At 44.3% G+C, this 19,067-nt stretch overlaps 3 protein-coding genes across 7 annotated transcripts; 2 read left to right on the top strand and 1 right to left on the bottom strand.

The window, feature by feature from the left end:
- Nucleotides 1–2,775: 2,775 nt before the first annotated feature.
- Nucleotides 2,776–6,578, bottom strand: LOC106574652 (uncharacterized). 4 transcript variants are annotated; one of them, XM_014150645.2, is made up of 8 exons: nucleotides 6,394–6,578; nucleotides 5,978–6,188; nucleotides 5,660–5,782; nucleotides 5,263–5,495; nucleotides 4,807–4,944; nucleotides 4,287–4,560; nucleotides 4,079–4,162; nucleotides 2,776–3,983 (listed from the first exon to the last, which is right to left on the bottom strand). In XM_014150645.2, exons 2-8 carry the CDS (start codon nucleotides 6,162–6,164, stop codon nucleotides 3,841–3,843), a joined length of 1,182 nt encoding a protein of 393 aa, XP_014006120.1. In that variant the 5' UTR covers nucleotides 6,165–6,188; nucleotides 6,394–6,578; the 3' UTR covers nucleotides 2,776–3,840. The 4 variants fall into 4 exon arrangements, with proteins under 4 accessions (XP_014006120.1, XP_014006121.1, XP_014006124.1 ...); XM_014150646.2 differs by having other exon boundaries at nucleotides 6,427–6,578; XM_014150649.2 differs by having other exon boundaries at nucleotides 5,978–6,176; nucleotides 6,427–6,571.
- A 442-nt stretch (nucleotides 6,579–7,020) lies between these two features.
- Nucleotides 7,021–12,238, top strand: LOC106574650 (histone-lysine N-methyltransferase SETDB2). Of its 2 annotated transcripts, XM_014150643.2 has the most exons (10): nucleotides 7,021–7,119; nucleotides 7,414–7,490; nucleotides 7,628–7,741; nucleotides 7,824–7,976; nucleotides 8,113–8,962; nucleotides 9,062–9,231; nucleotides 10,903–11,178; nucleotides 11,399–11,604; nucleotides 11,684–11,772; nucleotides 11,889–12,238. In XM_014150643.2, exons 2-10 carry the CDS (start codon nucleotides 7,463–7,465, stop codon nucleotides 12,004–12,006), a joined length of 2,004 nt encoding a protein of 667 aa, XP_014006118.1. In that variant the 5' UTR covers nucleotides 7,021–7,119; nucleotides 7,414–7,462; the 3' UTR covers nucleotides 12,007–12,238. The 2 variants fall into 2 exon arrangements, with proteins under 2 accessions (XP_014006118.1, XP_014006117.1); XM_014150642.2 differs by having other exon boundaries at nucleotides 7,026–7,490.
- Nucleotides 12,239–15,702: 3,464 nt separating this feature from the next.
- On the top strand, nucleotides 15,703–18,733 carry LOC106574649 (protein CREG1). The gene is made up of 4 exons (XM_014150641.2): nucleotides 15,703–16,100; nucleotides 16,695–16,814; nucleotides 16,914–17,190; nucleotides 17,520–18,733. Exons 1-4 carry the CDS (start codon nucleotides 15,816–15,818, stop codon nucleotides 17,588–17,590), a joined length of 753 nt encoding a protein of 250 aa, XP_014006116.1. The 5' UTR covers nucleotides 15,703–15,815; the 3' UTR covers nucleotides 17,591–18,733.
- The last annotated feature ends 334 nt before the right edge of the window (nucleotides 18,734–19,067 follow it).

The following is a 19,067-nucleotide window of genomic DNA, read 5'->3' as shown; positions in this document are numbered from 1 at the left end:
GGGAAAATTATGAAATGTATGCATTCACTACTGTAACTCGCTCTGGATAAGAGCGTCTGCTAAAATGTCAAAAAAAAAAATGTACTGCTTGACTGAAGGACCTTACAGATAACTGTGTGGGGTACAGAGATGATCGAAAATCATGTTTAACATTATTATTGCAAACAGAGTCCATGAAACATTTTATGTGACTTAAGCAAATTTTATCCTGAACTTTAGACTTGCCATAACAAAGGGTTTGAATACTTATTGACTCAATACATTTCAGCTTTTCATTTTGTATTAATTTGCAAAATGTTCTAAAAACATAGTTCAACTTTCACATTATAGGGTATTGTGTAGGTATTATAGGGTATTACCTTTCATTGTGTGTAACCCACTTGGTTTCTCAAATGACTGCCTCACCTGGTTCACCAACTACTTCTCTGATAGAGTTCAATGTCAAATCGGAGGGCCTGTTGTCCGGACCTCTGGCAATCTCTATGGGGGTGCCACAGGGTTCAATTCTCGGGCCGACTCACTTCTCTGTATACATCAATGATGTCGCTCTTACTGCTGGTGATTCTCTGATCCACCTCTACGCAGACGACACCATTCTGTATACTTCTGGCCCTTCTGTGGACAGTGTGTTAACTAACCTCCAGACGAGCTTCAATACCATACAACTCTCCTTCCGCGGCCTCCAACTGCTCTTAAATGCAAGTAAAACTAAATGCATGCTCTTCAACCGATCGCTGCCTGCACCTGCCCGCCCGTCCAGCATCACTACTCTGGACTCAGACTCACATTAAGCATCTCCAATCCAAAATTAAATCTAGATTCGGCTTCCTATTTCGCAACAAAGCATCCTTCACTCATGCTGCCAAACATACCCTCGTAAAACTGACCATCCTACCGATCCTCAACTTCGGCGATGCAATTTACAAAATAGCCTCCAACACTCTACTCAACAAATTGGATGCAGTCTACCACAGTGCCATCCGTTTTGTCACCAAAGCCCCATATACTACCCACCACTGCAACCTGTACGCTCTCGTTGGCTGGCCATCGCTTCATACTCGTCGCCAAACCAACTGGCTCCAGGTCATCTACAAGTCTTTGCTAGGTAAAGCCCCACCTTATCTCAGCTCACTGGTCACCATAGCAGCACCCACCCGTAGCACGTGCTCCAGCAGGTATATCTCACTGGTCACCCCCAAAGCCAATTCCTCCTTTGGCTGCCTTTCCTTCCAGTTCCCTGCTGCCAATGACTGGAACGAACTGCAAAAATCACTGAAGCTGGAGACTCATATCTCCCTCACTAGCTTTAAGCACCAACTGTCAGAGCAGCTCACAGATCACTGCACCTGTACATAGCCCATCTGTAAATAGCCCATCCAACTACCGCATTACCATACTGTATATATTTATTTATCTTGCTCCTTTGCACCCCAGTATCTCTATTTGCACATTCATCTTCTGCACATCACTCCAGTGTTTAATTACTATATTGTAATTACTTCGCCACCATGGCCTATTTATTGCCTTACCTCCCTTATCTTACCTCATTTGCGCACACTGTATATAGACTTTTTCTACTGTATTATTGACTGTATGTTTGTTTATTCCATGTGTAACTCTGTGTTGTTGTATGTGTCGAACTGCTTTGCTTTATCTTGGCCAGGTCGCAGTTGTAATTGAGAACTTGTTCTCAACTAGCCTGCCTGGTTAAATAAAGGTGATTTTTTTTTTTTTAATACCGGTAGGTCAGTGACAAAAAACTCTCAATTTAATCCATGTAACACAATTCTTTGGAGGGAAAAGTCAAGGGGTGTGAATACTTTCTGAAGGCACTGTAATGATGAAGAAGACAGTACAATAACAGTTGTTGACATGTGGTTAGATTTGGTAATGAGACACCATTTATTGGGCCTGAAGGATACAAAAAAAATATATAATAAACATGATCCACGTGAAAAGCAGCATGTACTGTAGACGTTAGATAATGAAGGTTTTCACACCTTAATTACAGTACATACCGTAAATTCCAGACTTTAAGCCGCAACTTTTTTCCCAGGCTTTGAACCTCGCGGCTTAAACAATGACGCGGCTAATATATGGATTTTTCCCGCTTTCATTTTTTTTTTTCCAAAAAAACACATTCTGTGACGTGCTCAGTTTTTTGGCGGCATGAAGCTTTCATTAGACCAATGAAATTGCCGAACGGGTTAAGGTCAAACAACTTTTTAGTTTACTGTTTAGATTAAATCGAGCGCTCTCAAACTTCCCATCAATCTGATTACGGTAGTCATTTTGTCACCCTCATCATGGCAAAGACACAGAGAAATGCATATGATGCAGCTTTCAAGTTGAAGGCGATTGATCTGGCTGTTGGAAAAGGAAATAGAGCTGCTGCACGGGAGCTTGGTCTTAATGAGTCGATGATAAGACGTTGGAAACAGCAGCGTGAGGAATTGACTCAGTGCAAAAAGACAATTAAAGCTTACTGCAAATTTTGTATTTTTTGTTACAAGCCGTGTTTCGTTAAAGCCTATTTATTTTTGTTACAAGTCGTGTTTCGTTAAAGCCTATTTATTTTTGTTACAAGCCGTGTTTCGTTAAAGCCTGTGTAAAGTTCATTTGTTTCAATGTACCGGTAGGCACCTGCGGCTTATAGACATGTGCGGCTTATTTATGTTCAAAATATATATATTTTTTTAATTCAGTGGGTGTGGCTTATATTCAGGTGCGTTTAATAGTCCGGAAATTACGGTAATTAGAGATTGTAACAGTGAATACTATTGTATGTGGGCATAATCGACCAGCATAAATACTTTTATTCAACTTTAAAACACAATTTGGCAGGGCATATTACCTTTCAAATAACATCATTAGGTTCTATCCAAATGAAAATAAGACTGATAAAATAAGTTACCATTGAACTGCCATAAATCACAATGTTTCCCTTTGCATAACTTGGAAACAAGGAATGTAGAAATGTTGCAGGGTACTGTCTACCTGCTTCTGCAATCAATGTATATGATCAAATGTACTTTAAAAAAGTTTAACTTTTTATTCTTCAACTCAAACTCGATATGAGTATAAAGTTTACGGTATAATTCCAAGTCGAAACAGATCGCGCATATATTCTGATGAAATTCTGTGACGTTTTGGTTGTTCGGCAGGGTTTTTCCCCCGGCTGTTCATCACACGTTTTTCTTGAGGCTTGTCAAAGTTCCGTAGCCGAAGTCTACGCCCCTTCATCGGTGATTGGTCAACAATAGGGAATCTTCAAGGAAGTGCTTGTTGTCATTCAACGAGAGACGACTAGTTTTCATGCAGATGTTAAGAAATACTGTACCAAAAATCTTAGATGTAAAATTGAGCAACTAAGACCTCCTCAGCAAAAACACAAAACTATTTATAGATTTATCTTAAATTAATTGAGACTATTTTGAGGAAGTGTACTGACTATGGTGTCTCAAGAGGTACAAACAGTAATATTTCCACTTCTTTCAAATTTTTCAAGCGAAGGTATTTTAAGGGAGTTTGCGAGCGTAAACTCCAACTGATCTCTAAAATATATTTAATGGAGACACAGTTGAGAACAGTTACTAGTATGGTCGAGAGAGATTGCTGAGCTTTCAGCTGGGGAGTAAACCAAGGCAAACCTGGAAGGCCTTAAGGCCTTAAGAGTAAAATTGGGAAAATAAGCACTTTTACACAAGGTAATTATTTGTGCATAGTAATCTTTTTCATTGTAAGGTACACAGATGTTGTTATGAGTTACAACAACCAAACGGAGGTAAGGTATGTGTGTCAGTGCTATGATGCGCGCTTTATGTCCTATAGGGGGCAGTCTCAGAGCATCTTTAGTATTTCATGGATGGGTTCCTGTGCGTTCCTCAATCCATCCTTCCACTCCTGGGGTACAGATCCACCCGTGTACCCTGCCCTCGCCCCCAGCAGAGCCCCCAAAGCAAAACCCCTGTTGCAGTTCTCTCCTGAAAAAGACACACCGACACTTTAGACTGACAATTCTCAAAACACACACCTTAAAACAGATGAATTGGCACCACATGCAAACAAACAAACTTACCGCCACAATTGGTGTTTGCCAGGATCCCTCCATGAGGGTCACTGTGAAATTCGTGTGCTAGGTAGAACATACTACTGAGGGCAGCTATAAAGGACACACAAACTTCTATTAGACTCAGTGGACACTTGCATCACACATTTAAATTGAACTAAATCACACTGCTGTGGATAGGTAGACAAAGAGAAGAGAGAGAGAGAGTGATAGACACCTCGGGTGTAGCAGGCCATGCCAAGCATTTCCACTGCACTCTGGTGAACCTTGAGCCCCTCTGCAGAAGAGGTTGGAAACCTGGCTGCTTTCTGTATGTAGGGCTTGCAAGTGTCCCATGCGTCCAGCTCGGGTGACTTAAGGGCGGCCTCCGCTTGCTGCTTCAGACACTCCCCATTCAGAGTGGCATGGAGGGCTCGGGCGTACAGCGTCACATATTTCTCCACCTTGGGGTGGGGGTGGGTGAGCCGGACAAACTCTACCGCTGCAGACACCTGGGAGAGGAAGAGAGAAAGGACAGTAAAAGAGGGGGAGAGAGAGTGAGTTTCATTGGGAAAATCTTCATTTCTTGTGTTCTCGTCTCCTTCTCAAAACCCATTGGATGAGAAGTTCAATGGTCCCTCCCCTCTGACCTTCTTATCCAATGGGTTTTGAGATGAGGCAAGGAGAGAAGGATCAAGGAAATGCAATTGAGATTCTCCTATTCAAATATTCCAAAAAGGGGTGGGTGCAACACTTGCAGCTTGGTCCTCATTGGCTGTGGCAGAGAGAAGCACAAAGGGGATGGCCATGGGGAGGCAGCCAATAGCGTCTAGCTGGCTGTCGGGGACTGACACGTTCATCTTCTGCTGGTAGCGCTGCTCTGCAAACTCCAACACCTGGAACACATAGACAAGACACACAAACGTAACACCTGGAACACATAGACAAGACACACAAACGTAACACCTGGAACACATAGACAAGACACACAAACGTAACACCTGGAACACATAGACAAGACACACAAACATAACACCTGGAACACATAGACAAGACACACAAACATAACACCTGGAACACATAGACATAACAAGTTGAACACATAGACAAGACACAAACACAAGACTTGGAACACATAGACAAGACAAACTGTGAGACACTGTCTGGTTAGGTGTGTAACTTCATATCTATGCATGCATGTGCGTGTGCATTACCTTGCTGGAGGAAGTGGGTCTGGGGTCTTGCCAGTCGGAGAAGAATGCTCTGTGGAAGGACTCTGCGTAGGTGTCTCCATGTGTTCCTGGCGTGGTCATGAAGTGTACGTAATCAGCCAGCACCGCCCCCCTCGCCGCTGGTTCTGCCACGCTGGCAAACTTCCCCCCTGTCAGGGCCTGTGCCACCCTCAGGGAGCAGATGGCATTCAGGGTATTCTCACCTGCCTGGAGACCTGCACAGAGATATACTTTAATGAATAATTGATAATATGTATTGTCAATAATTATTTTCCTTACAGAACTGCTTTTAAAGATATATACAGACCAAGGTCAGAGACAGTTACTTTTTTCATTTAGTTACATTCATTCGTGAGATGAACTGAAATTAAGTGAGTACCTTGGTGATAGTGGACCGATCCGCCTGATGCCTTCCAGAACTTGAGCTTGTTATGGAGGATTACGCTACCCACAACATGGGGTCTGTTCCCACCAGAGGACCATGCAGTGCGACCGCTCCCCGCTATGGACCGGAGGGAAAGAGACAACAGATTAAGGACTAACTCAAAATGTTTCAATGTACCTATTGCCAGTTTGATGAACATCAGGTGAAGAATGAATGCTCCTGCATATAGCAAACACTCATGTCATGTCATGTCATAATAATGACCAATAAACAACTAATTTTCAAATTCAGTAAAGGGTGATGTTAACATACCTGAGTTGGAGAGGGTGAGGATGCTGGACGGGTGTCTGTTGTTGGGTGCGTTGAAGCCGGTGATCCATCCTCCAAAATCTCTCTTGATGTCGTCGATGTTGTAGTACCAGTGCACGGGCATGGACATGGCGTCGGCGGCACACATTCCCCACAGCGCCTCTCCCACCGACCTTCGTACCTGGGTCATCTCGGCTAGAGACTGGTGGTGTTACTTCAGAAATCAAACACAAAAACATGTATATTTCAATAATAATAGTAGTCTATGTTCAGATGGGTTACCCCGTGGCTACTGGTACTCCAGGGGGCTATATAGGTAACGTTATGCGAGCTGAAATAAAGAGTCCAAACGTGGACATAGACGGGACAGAATTCCTTTAAATTGTTTAGAGTGGTTTAAGAAACATATGCGGTCCTACCGTATAAATGTCAAATTGTAGAATGATCCTCACCCTTTTGAAGGTGTAGTTTCTGCTGCATGTATGAACATCAGAATGCGCATAATGATTTCGATTTAGAACTTGCGTAAATGCATTATTGCTGTGTTACAAAACTACACAGGGTCGTATTCACTTGACACCAAACGGACCAAAACGGGGAGGGACTACCTAAACTTATCCAATAAGAAACTCGTTGTCGTTGCAGAACGTTTCCGTTGCAAAACGTTTTGCTCTAATGAATAGACCTAGAAAATAGCCGACTGCATAACCAGAGTTTGACATAACTACCAATTTACATATTGTAACCGTCAGACAATCAACTCTCGCCAACTGTACATAAGTCCCTCAACATGCAAGATGACGAACATTAAAGTTGAAGAATGTTTCATATTCGTAGTGAAATTGAACTGTTTCACTTTTCAACGGGGTCAATTCATGAAAAGCTAATGAAGAATAGATATATATTCAGTTTTAAAAAGGAGACATTAAATATTGAAACGTTTGACTCAAGCGAATGTAAAATTGGTCAATTTATCTGATTCCCATTGCTTTGTTACGCTACTGTGGATTTGCAGATCGGTAATATGTTGGATTTGTCTTCTATATGAACAAAATAGTGAAGTGCATTGTGGGTATTCGAATTTCATCAATGGAAGTAGACAAAGTAAAATGTCTCGATACCATCAGGGTTAAATAGATAAGGCAGTAGGTACATTAGCTTATGTTTTGAACGAACTGTAAATTGGTGTCGACACTTGTATAATGATGATTTTTTCAAGCAACTTCCTGAAATCAATGCATGCAGCATAGCAAAGATAGCTAGAGGTCTAGCTAACGTTGTTACTTACAACATCCTTACTGGTGTACGTTAGCTGGTAGTACTAGCTAGGCCATCGACGTCGGATACCAATAATATAGATGTAGCTAGATTGGTCTTTGGTAGGCTGTATATCCGGCATAATATTGACTATGTGCCTAGCCAATTGCACATTTTCTTAGCAGGTATCCGAGGAATTCATAACCAGCTGACCATCCATCAATATTGAAAATGGATGGGTCAGAGAAAACAGAAGTTGGTGAGGAATTTTCACTTATACCGTTATATTGTTTCCAGTTTCACATACATCTCATCCAGATTGAAAGATGGAACCAGTTGTTGTTGGAGATCATCATGCAAATGATTTGTTCCTGACATTGTTTTCTCTGATTTCAGCGAGGGCGAAGTCATTCTGGGTACAGGTGGATGTGGAACAAGCATTTGATGAGCTGTATGAATATATGACACACCTGAAGCATGCCATCAAGACCTGCACTGCTACAGACAGAGGTACCATATATACAGTACACACACACACACACACACACACACACTGGCCATTGATGCAATAATTGTTCTGTTTTTGATTTAGAATATGTCCAGGGGATGAATATGATTACCTTATTGGATTCCGGGCTGATTGTGACACCGGCAACTACAGGCCCAGCTACAAATACAGCCCCAGCTACAAATACAGCCCCTGCCACTGGGAATGAGTCTTTTGTGGAGGTGGTTATTGGTGCAGGTACACAGCCTACTTCACGCCCAGTATATCATTAAAGTATTGGATTGATTGGATCCAAACGTGGTCTCTGAGCTATCCCAATATCTCAGTTTGCTGCTAGCGTAACATCTTCCCAACATCTGTCTCCACCACACAGAAATCCTCACAGTTACAGTCCCTGATATTGACGACCCCCAGACTCCACTGCCCCCCCAACAGACAGAGCCCGTCTCCCCTCCCTCACCCCTCCGTTACGATGGCTCCATCATCCCCTTATCGCCCCCCTACCCCAACAGAGAGGACCTCACGGCTCCCCTGCTGCCCCTCCAGCTCCCCTACCAGCTCCATACCTGCAGCCAGGCCTGTGTGCCCCACCTGCCCCCGTCCGCACACCACTTCCGGGGCCACAACCCTCTCAGGATCCCCCTACTCTGCTCCTTCCAGCGGCAGTGTGCTCCCACCCCACCTCTCACTACAGGGATTGAGACCGATTGTGATGGGACTGAACCAGACTCTAAGGGGGAGGGCTCTGAGAATTCTGAGGGTGCAGAGTTGGACTCTGAGGTCACGGAGCGGGGCGTTGTTTACAAGGCTCCATGTGGGCTGAGTCTCTGCACCCCAGGGGAGGTGCTATGTTTTCTGGTTGCCACGGAGAGTCACGGTGTTCTGCAGGTGGACGACTTCACCTTTGACCCCCTGGTGCAGTTGGAGTGTCTGCGGCCACCGCAGTGGCGCCCACCCAGTCTGGCCGAGAGGGACCTGAGCCGGGGGTCAGAGCCAACGCCGGTGGAGTTGTGCCTGCGGGAGGAAGGAGTGCGGCCGGAGGACTTCCGCTACAGGAAGGAGCGTTGGCCTCACGGCTGTTTCCTCAGTTCGGGCCCACTGTTCACCACCTGCTGCGACTGCACTGACGGCTGTGGTGACACGGAGAGCTGTGCCTGCGCTCGTCTGACCCCCGGCGGCAAACACTACTCCCACCAGAGGCTGTCTGAGCCTGTGCGCAAAGGGTGAGTTGGGCTGGGCGTCTGGCTGTGTATCTATTGTGCCTGGTGAGTGCATGCCATTACCAACTACTCATGAGATATGTATCTGTGTGTGTCTGCTAGGCTGTACGAATGCGGTCCATGGTGTGGGTGTGACCGTGGAATGTGCCAGAACCGTGTGGTTCAGCGGGGTCTGCGTGTCCGGCTGCAGGTCTTCCCCACCGGAAACAAAGGATGGGGGGTGCGTTGCCGTGACGACCTAGACAGAGGCACGTTCGTGTGCACATACACAGGTACGCTTAAAATGATTGTTCAGCGAAAATGTACATACAGTGGCTTGCGATAATATTTCACCCCTTTGGCATTTTTCCTATTTTGTTGCCTTACAACCTGGAATTAAAATGTATTTTTAGGGGGATTGTATCATTTGATTTACACAACATGCCTACCACTTTGAAGATGCAAAATATATTTTTTTGTGAAATACACAAGAACTTGAGCGTGCATAACTATTCACCCCCCAAAGTCAATACTTTGTAGAGCCATCTTTTGCAGCAATTACAGCTGCAAGTCTCGTGGGGTATGTCTCTATAAGCTTGGCACATCTAGCCACTGACATTTTTGTCCATTCCTCAAGGCAAAACTGCTCTAGCTCCTTCAAGTTGGATGGATTCCACTGGAGTACAGCAGTCTTAGTCATACCACAGATTCTCAATTGGATTGTGGTCTGGGCATTGACTAGGCCATTCCAAGGCATTTAAATGTTTCCCCTTAAACCACTCAAGTGTTGCTTTAGCAGTAGGTGGTGAACCTCTGTCCCAGTCCCAAATCTCTGGAAGACTGAAACAGGTTTCCCTCAAGAATTTCCCAGTATTTAGCGCCATCCATCATTCATTCAATTCTGACCAGTTTCCCGGTCCCTGCCGATTAAATGGTGTTCTCGGAGTGATGAGAGGTGTTGGGTTTGTGCCAGACACAGCGTTTTCCATGATGGCCAAAAAGCTCAATTTTAGTCTCATCTGACCAGAGTACCTTCTTCCATATGTTTGGGGAGTCTCCCACATGCCTTTTGGCGAACACCAAACGTGTTTGCATATTTTTTATTTAAGCAATGGCTTTTTTCTGGCAACTCTTCCACAAAGCCCAGCTCTGTGGAGTGTACGGCTTAACGTGGTCCTATAGACAGATACTCCAATCTCTGCGGTGGAGCTTTGCAGCTCCTTCAGGGCTGTCTTTGGTCTCTTTGTTACCTCTCTGATTAATGCCCTCCTTGCCTGGTCCGTGAGTTTTGGTGGGCAGCCCTCTCTTGGCAGGTTTGTTGTGGTGCCATATTCTTTCAATTTTTTAATAATGGATTTAATGGTGCTCCGTGGGCTGTTCAAAGTTTCAGATATTTTTTTGGTTGATCTGTACTTCTCCACACTTTGTCCCTGAACTGTTTGGAGAGCTCCTTGGTGTTCATGGTGCTACTTGCTTGGTGGTGCCCCTTGCTTAGTGGTGTTGGAGACTCTGGGGCCTTTCAGAACAGGTGTATATATATACTGAGATCATGTGACAGATCATGTGACACTTAGATTGCACACAGGTGGACTTTATTTAACTAATTATGTGACTTCTGAAGGTAATTGGTTGCACCAGATCTTATTTAGGGGCTTCATAGCAAAGGGGGTGAATACGTATGCACGCACCACTTTTCCGTTTAATAATTGAATTTTTTTGAAACAATTTTTTTTCTTTCATTTCACTTCACCAATTTGGACTATTTTGTGTATGTCCATTACATGAAATCCAAATAAAAATCAATTTAAAGTACAGGTTGTAACGCAACAAAATAAGAAAAACACCAAGGGGGATGAATACTTTTGCAAGCCACTGTATTTGCATAAGAACCATCCCTTTAATAAAGGCTGAACTGTGGATCCAAATCAAGGATCTGAAACGTTATTAACTTCCCTTCCTTTCAGGTGTAGTTCTCAGGGCAGGACTGGACTCCGACGAGCCCCTCCCACCCAAGCGCCAGAAGGCGGAGCTTCCCTCCGACGACGAGGTGGAGGTGGTAGATGAATGGCTGGCGCCGGCAGGGGAGGGACGAGCGCCTGCAGAGACCCTGGAGCCCTCGCCCCCCTCCTCACCTCCTGACGGGCTTCATGTGCCTGTTATCCAGAGGCCCGGGGTGGAGCTTTCTCCACAGATACAAGCTGTGTTGGTGGGGAGCTCCCTGCCAGTCCAACCTCTCACAGGTACTGGAAACTGGGCCAACGGATGCTTCAGGGGGCTTCAGGGGGCTTCATGGTTCCATTAGCCTGGTTACACCAGACTGACGCTGCACTCAGCATTGTTCCACTGGTTTAACCAGGCTATGGTTCCCAATGATGAACATTGAGAAACGATGCATGGTGGGTGCTTAGATAATATGCAGTCTAACTTATTTTCTTTCCTGTTACACTTTTCCTTCTTCAGGCATGGAGGTTGAAGAGGGTCTGGAGCAAGAGAATGGGGTACAGAAGCCACAGCTGAATTCCCAACCAGACATGAAAGAAGTGGATGTGAAGCTGTCTGTGTCCACAAGCACAAGCCCCAAAAAACTGGGCCCAAAGCGGAACCCTATGGAGCACCGGTATTACCTAGATGCCACGAAGGAGGGGAACGTGGGAAGGTTCATAAATGTAGGTGTATGACGGTGTGACTATCTACTCCCATTCTTTAACCCACCCACTCATAACCTCTGACATTTTGTCTCTACAGCACAGCTGCGACCCCAACCTATTTGTGCAGAACGTCTTCACTGACTCTCATGATCCAAACTTCCCCGTCATCGCCTTCTTCACCAGCAAGTAAGTGTCCGGAATAGTCCCTTTTTAATGGGTAATGATTTTGTGATAAAACTACGCGATTGGGTTGATATATCAGTACCAACAGCAGATTGTGCTTTTTCTATATTTTCTTGCAGAGTGGTGAAGGTGGGGACTGAGTTGACCTGGAACTACTCCCACAGCCCTAACTGTGACCCGGAACAGGAAGTGACATGTCAGTGTGGCAGTGAAGGCTGTCAGGGACTGCTGGCCTGAACCTTGAGATGAACACAGAAACAAAATACTCCATTAAAGCCTGCTTCCAGACCCATTACATAGTCAGCTTGTGCTGTAACCAAATCTGCCTTCAGACCAGGCCACAATGACCCCAAGATGTGTATGATAGTGGACAACCAGTTATGCTTTGCCCTCATCACAATTGTCTATTAACCTGTAAATGAGCCTTTGTATATTTAACAAAAATAAACTCAGCAAAAATAGAAATGTCCTCTCACTGTCAACTGCATTTATTTTCAGAAAATTTAACATGTGTAAATATGTGTATGAACATAAGATTCAACAACTGAGACAAAACTGAACAAGTTCCACAGACATGTGACTAACATAAATGAAATAATGTGTCCCTGAACAAAGGGGGGGTCAAAATCAAAAGAAACAGTATCTGGTGTGGCCATCAGCTGTATTAGGTGCTGCAGTGCATCTCCTAATGGACTGCACCAGATTTGCCAGTTCCTGCTGTGAGATGTTACCCCACTCTTCCACCAAGGCACCTGCAAGTTCCTGGACATTTCTGGGGGGAATGGCCCTAGCTCTCACCCTCCGATTCAACAGGTCCCAGACGTGCTCAATGGGATGGAGATGCAGGCTCTTCGCTGGCCATGGCAGAACACTGACATTCCTGTCTTGCAGAAAATCACGCACAGAACGAGCAGTATGGCTGGTGGCATTGTCATGCTGGAGGGTCATATCAGGATGAGCCTGCAGGAAGGGTACCACATGAGGGAGGAGGATGTCGTCCCTGTAATGCACAGCGTTGAGATTGCCTGCAATGACAACAAGCTCAGTCCGATGATGCTGTGACACACCGCCCCAGACCATGATGGACCCTCCACCTCCACATCGATCCGCTCCAGAGTACAGGCCTCGATGTAACGCTCACTCCTTCGATGATAAACACGAATCCAACCATCACCCCTGGTGAGACAAAACCGTGACTTGTCAGTGAAGTGCACTTTTTTCCAGTCCTGTCAGGTCCAGCGACGGTGGGTTTGTGCCCATAGGCGACGTTGTTGCCAGTGATGTCTGGTGAGGACCTGCCTTACAACAGGCCTACAAGCCCTCAGTCCAGCCTCTCAGCCTATTGAGGACAGTCTGAGCACTGATGGAGGGATTATGCGTTCCTGGTGTAACTCGGGCAGTTGTTGTTGCCATCCTGTACCTGTCCCGCAGGTGTGATGTTCGGATGTACCGATCCTGTGCAGGTGTTGTTACACGTGGTCTGCCACTGCAAGGATGATCAGCTGTCCGTCCTGTCTCCCTGTAGCGCTGTCTTAGGCGTCTCACAGTACGGACATTGCAATTTATTTCCCTGGCCACATCTGCAGTCCTCATGCCTCCTTGCAGCATGCTTAAGGCACAATCACGCAGATGAGCAGGGACCCTGGGCATCTTTATTTTGGTGTTTCTCAGAGTCAGTAGAAAGGCCTCTTTAGTGTCCTAAGTTTTCATAACTGTGACCTTAATTGCCTACCGTCTTTAAGCTGTTAGTGTCTTATCGACCGTTCCACAGGGGCATGTTCATTCATTGTTTATGGTTCATTGAACAAGCATGGGAAACAGTATGTAAACACTTTACAATGAAGATCTGTGAAGTTATTTGGATATTTACGAATTGTCTTTGAAAGACAGGGTCCTGAAAAAGGGATGTTTCTTTTTTTGCTGAGTTTATAAATGCAACATGCAACAATTTCATTGATTTGACTGAGTTCCAGTTCATATGAGGAAATCAGTCAACTGAAATAAATTCATTAGGCCCTAATCTATGGATTTTACATGACTGGGAGTACAGATATACATCTGTTGGTCACAGATACCTTGAAAAAAATGGGCCTCACATTGGGCCTCAGGATCTCGTCACAGTATTTTTGTACATTCAAATTGCCATCCATAAAATCCAATTGTGGTTGTCTGTAGCTTATGCCTGCCCATACCATAACCCCACCGCCACCATGGGGCACTCTGTTCACAACATTGACATCAGCAAACCGCTTGCCCAAATGACGCCATACACGTGGCCTGGTGTTGAGGCTGGTTGGACGTACTGCAAAATTCTCTAAAATGATGTTGGAGGCAGCTTATGGTAGAGCAATGGACATTTAATTATCTTGCAACAGCTCTGTTGGCAGGTAGCCTAGCAGTTAAGAGCGTTGGGCTAGTAATTGAAAGGTTGCTGGTTTAAATCCCCAAGCTGACTAGGTAAAACAAAACAAATATGTCGATTTGCCTTTGTGCAAAGCACATAACCCTAATTGCTCCTATAAGTTACTCTGGATAAGAGTATTTACAAAATGACAAAAAAATGAATCATGCAGTCAGCATACCAATTGCATGCTCCCTCAAAACTTGAGATGTGGCATTGTGACAAAACTGCACATTTGAGAGGCCCTTTGTCCCCAACACAAGGTGCAACGGTATAATGATTGTGTTGTTTAATCAGCTTCTTAATATGCCACACTTGTCAAGCGGATGGATTATTTTGGCAAAGGAGAAATGCTCATTAACAAGGATATTAACAAATCTGTACAGAAAATGACAAAGCTTGGTGTGTATGGAACATTAATGGAATCTTTTATTTCAGCACATGAAACCAACACTTTACATGTCGCATTTTTGTTCAGTGTAGCAGTTTGTAGAGCATGGGGCTTGTAACGCCAGGGTAGAGGGTTCAATTCCCAGGACCACCCATATGTGAAATGTGCACATGCATGATTAAGTCTCTTAGGCTAGAAGCATCTGCAAGATGGCATATTTTAGAAATGAGACCATCATTGTATGAGGTCCACCATTGAGCCAAATCAAGATGTGTAGATTAAGTAGTCACTGAATGCTTTTAGTGGACCAGTTCAGTTGACTGCGTTGTCAACTAAGACCTGTAGAAATGTAAAGCACTTGAAGGGGTTCAACTGTCTAAGAGTTTACCCAGTTGGAAATTCTAAAGGAAATGTTTTCCACATCAAAACCCTAGAACACTTACATACAAGAGGCAAATGTAGGCCAACTAGGGTCTTAGTACAATACTTATTAGGAAACACAAAAATAAGTGCACTTGCAGTAAAAACATTGTACATTTAAAACTATTGTCTTTGGCAGTACAGTCATCTCTAGGCGCCTCGTCAGTCTTCTAGAGGAGCAGCACGGCTTGGATGTTTGGAAGAACACACACACATCAGAATTGTGGACGCCACCCTGTGTTCAGCTCCTCACAGCCAATTGGATGTGCCGGGGAGCAATGCGCCAGTTGTGTCATGGGCACCATTACCCGACAGCTCGAGAATTTATGAACAGATGACAGCGATGTAACTTGTCGCGCGTGTGCAAATGCGATTTGCGCAGTTTCCCGGCCTCAGACGGCGAAATCGGTCTACATAAACTGGCGACCTAGCGAAGCGGCATGTCGGTCTTCTTTTTGGTGACAGCTTTCTTTCCACAACCAACCATCAGTGTTTTGTGGGCTGTTGAAGTGATTCACAGGTGTATTACATGGTCAGGTTTACCGTCAACAGGAGGGATACAAATCTCCCCAAATATTGAATATGTTGAAATGGTCTTTCACGCTAGCACTATTCTAACCGTTTTCGTAAAAAGCAACTTGTTTTTTATAATGGGAACAATTACTGGTAATTGAGTGCGCCTGGATTTGAGAAAAAAAGTTAGGCTCGCGCCCAGCTGTAAAGTCACATGACACAGGTCCCTGATCACGTGACCGCAGCATACAAAACACTCCTCGTTCCTTTCTTTCTACATGTGTTTACAACGTTCTTATACCTCAGTGGTTTGTGGAGGAGATGGAAGTCAACATGAACACATTGCTGGCAGCAGGGCTTCTACTGCTTTTCGCTATGCCCGGCGAACTTTACAGAATCCCTCCGCACGAGGAAGTCGCCAGGATGGCTAGATTCGTCGCCAACCAGTGCAACTGGGCTTCCATGGCCACAATATCGACCCATGAGCCAGTGCAAGGACAACCCTTCTCCAATGCGTTCTCTACCAGTGACGGGCCAGTTGGGTCTGGGACTGGGGTGCCCTACATGTACCTCACCACTATGGAGATCTCTGTCCAGGATTTAATGGTGGGTAGGACAATATTTCTGTCAATTGCAACGTAGGAAAGGTATGGATCACTGTTGTTGCCAACAATGTAAAGACAATACAATGACGTAAAGTCGATGACAGATAAGGTTATTATTTGCATTATGTCGCCTACTGCAAGAAAAAGTCCTTGTTCTATTTGTAGATGACACTTCATTTCTATTTAGAGCCATGACTGAAAGTTGTTAAATTATGCAACTCATTGGCCCATCATGAGTCAGCTGCTTTTGGGGAGTGACACAATTTTTTGTAAATGACGTCACATTTCAGTCTTATGTTGATGGTGGCAATGAATTGACAGCTTCTAGTCTGACCCAGCCAGCACCATGTATGCCAGTTTACGACACACTCTTTGGGCTCAATTCAATCTGCAGTTGTTTTGACGTGTCAGATGTTGAACTGTGTTAGAGCTGTCCAATCCACAAGCGGCTCCTGGCATATACCTAAAGCGAGCAAACCATAGGCTAAACTTTGTACCTTTTCTCTAATATATAACCTACACAGGCCTATATGTGTGATGCCATTCAAAAGGGATGTGCTGAAGAGTAAGGAGATACTGGCTGACTGTGTTTCAGGTGAACCCCCAGGCTTCCTTGTCCATGTCCCTGGCCCAGACAGACTTCTGTAAGAACCAAGGATACGACCCTCAGGATCCCCTTTGTGCCCACATCATCTTCTCCGGCTCTGTGCTGGAGGTGAGGGTTAATGACATACACACAATCAGTCTCACTCACTTGCACAGAGTTTATCTTCATGAATCCTCACTGTTCTGTTTACCTGTATGTCTCTGACAGATTAACGGTACAGAGGCCACCTTTGCCAAGAAAGCCCTGTTCAGCCGCCACCCTGAGATGGTCGACTGGCCCACCGACCACAACTGGTTCTTTGCCAAGATGAACATCACCAAAGTGTGGGTTCTGGACTACTTTGGAGGGGTGAAGACAGTCACCCCAGAAGACTACTTCAAGGCTACACCCTACAAGGCTACACCCTACAAGGCTACACCCTACAAGGCTACACCCTACAAGGCTACACCCTACAAGGCTACACCCTACAAGGCTACACCACTGAGTGAGTAGCTATTGATGCTTTTCTCTTGCCTCTGAGGCCCTGTCCAGAAACGGCCCCCAGCCTCTGACACTGGATCAGTGACTAGGGGTTTCACTGCCTGGTGCAAATCATCTCAGGATGCACTGTTGTGGAGTGCACCTCTGAAACAGAGTCTGATTGGTCAGATGTCATGGTGTTTGATCAATGTGTCATCGATATGGTTTATTGTCAGGAATGAAAGTAACGAATAGCACTAAGTGCATGTGACAAAAATGTACTGAGTCACTGTTTTAGTTTACAGTGGCTTCAGAACAGCTGACTGTTGTATTTCTGTCTTGTGATTCTTGTAGGAGGACACCACAGTCAGTTTGATGCGGAGGAATCGTACGTTTTCCGTAGGGATCTAGAGGGCAGGGGATGATGGACCCAATATTTGGAATGATGAAGCCATTTTTTTTTGTTAATTCCAACTAAATTTGCTCAATAATGGCCATTTGCTGAATTCCAAATAATGTAATATCTACTGGGGTGTCTGTGGGGGAAGGGGATGGTTTGGAATTCAGTTTCTCTCTTATGCTTCCAATTGAAATGTATGGCTATAGGGATGGATCTCTGTGTGTAATTGCATGAGTGAGCAGGTTATACCCTTTAGGAAGCTCTCTTGTTGTGCAATATAATTATTTTAAGAAGGACTGCCTTCATTGTTAGGGAGTTCATTTGGCTTTTGTAGTTATAAGAAAGAATTGATGGCATCACTCTCCCATGTGAGCAGTCATATGCAGTGTTGTATTTTTACCACAAGAGGGGGAGGTGTGAGGCTTGGTACAGACAGAAGCAACTGGCTTGAAGGGTAGTTTGACCAAATTACATCTGTTGTAGTATGGAGGTGATTTTATTTGTAATGCCATTTGGGGTATGCCAACAAGGGTACCACCACTCTATTGCTTTTGGACAATGCCACCAATAAGCTGTAGCAAGGTAATCAAACCCACATTCTGGGTGGCAGACGCTAGCTCCATAGAATACCTTTTTAATGTAGGTATCCATCATATTACAATACGTTGTAATTTGGGTGAACCATTTCTTTAAAGCAAAGGAAAAACATGACGCTCTTGTTGAATTAAATTGTGTGTTATAGTTAGTGGTATGTGTTGATTATGAAGCATTGCACTTGTCATCTACAAATCCATTTCTCATTTTACAAGTAAACCTTTTTTAGTCTAGTCTTCATTTAATCAGTTTGGGTCTAATTCAATTTCATGCCAAAATATAACTAAATATGACATGCAAAATGTATTCAGTTTTACAACTTCACTTCTGATTTTTGCTGGAATTTAAATACATTCTTTGTATATTGTCTACGTGAAATAAGTATTTTATATATATATATATATATATGCTACTCTATTCTAAAAAAAAACCCATCAGTGCCTGAAATGGCTTCATAACATTTTCTGATCACCACCTGTAAAACAAACTGATTGAGGTTTTGATGCTGACACGATACATATTTTTGTAAACAAATTGATGATTTGTATAAATAAAGCTATATTTTGTATGTGCAGTACTTTCCTTTGTTCTTGTAAATGTAATTGTTATCTTATTAAATAATCAGGTTGGTTATCCCATGTAGGATACAAGTAAGCATGACTGGTCACACTGGGCTATTAGGTAGATGAGTCCAATAGAACTAATAGCACAGAGCTCTTCAGTCACTGGGCTATTAGGTAGATGAGTCCAATAGAACTAATAGCACAGAGCTCTTCAGTCACTGGGCTATTAGGTAGATGAGTCCAATAGAACTAATAGCACAGAGCTCTTCAGTCACTGGGCTACTAAGTAGATGAGTCCAATACAATTGTATAACACACAGCTCTTCAGTAAAAAACATATTCCTC

The sequence above is a fragment of the Salmo salar genome, chromosome ssa16 (assembly GCF_905237065.1).
Source record: "Salmo salar chromosome ssa16, Ssal_v3.1, whole genome shotgun sequence".
In the NCBI taxonomy this organism is placed as follows: Eukaryota; Metazoa; Chordata; class Actinopteri; order Salmoniformes; family Salmonidae; genus Salmo; species Salmo salar.
The sequence above is the reverse complement of the archived record's forward strand: the minus strand, read 5'-3'. Positions and strand labels throughout refer to the sequence as shown.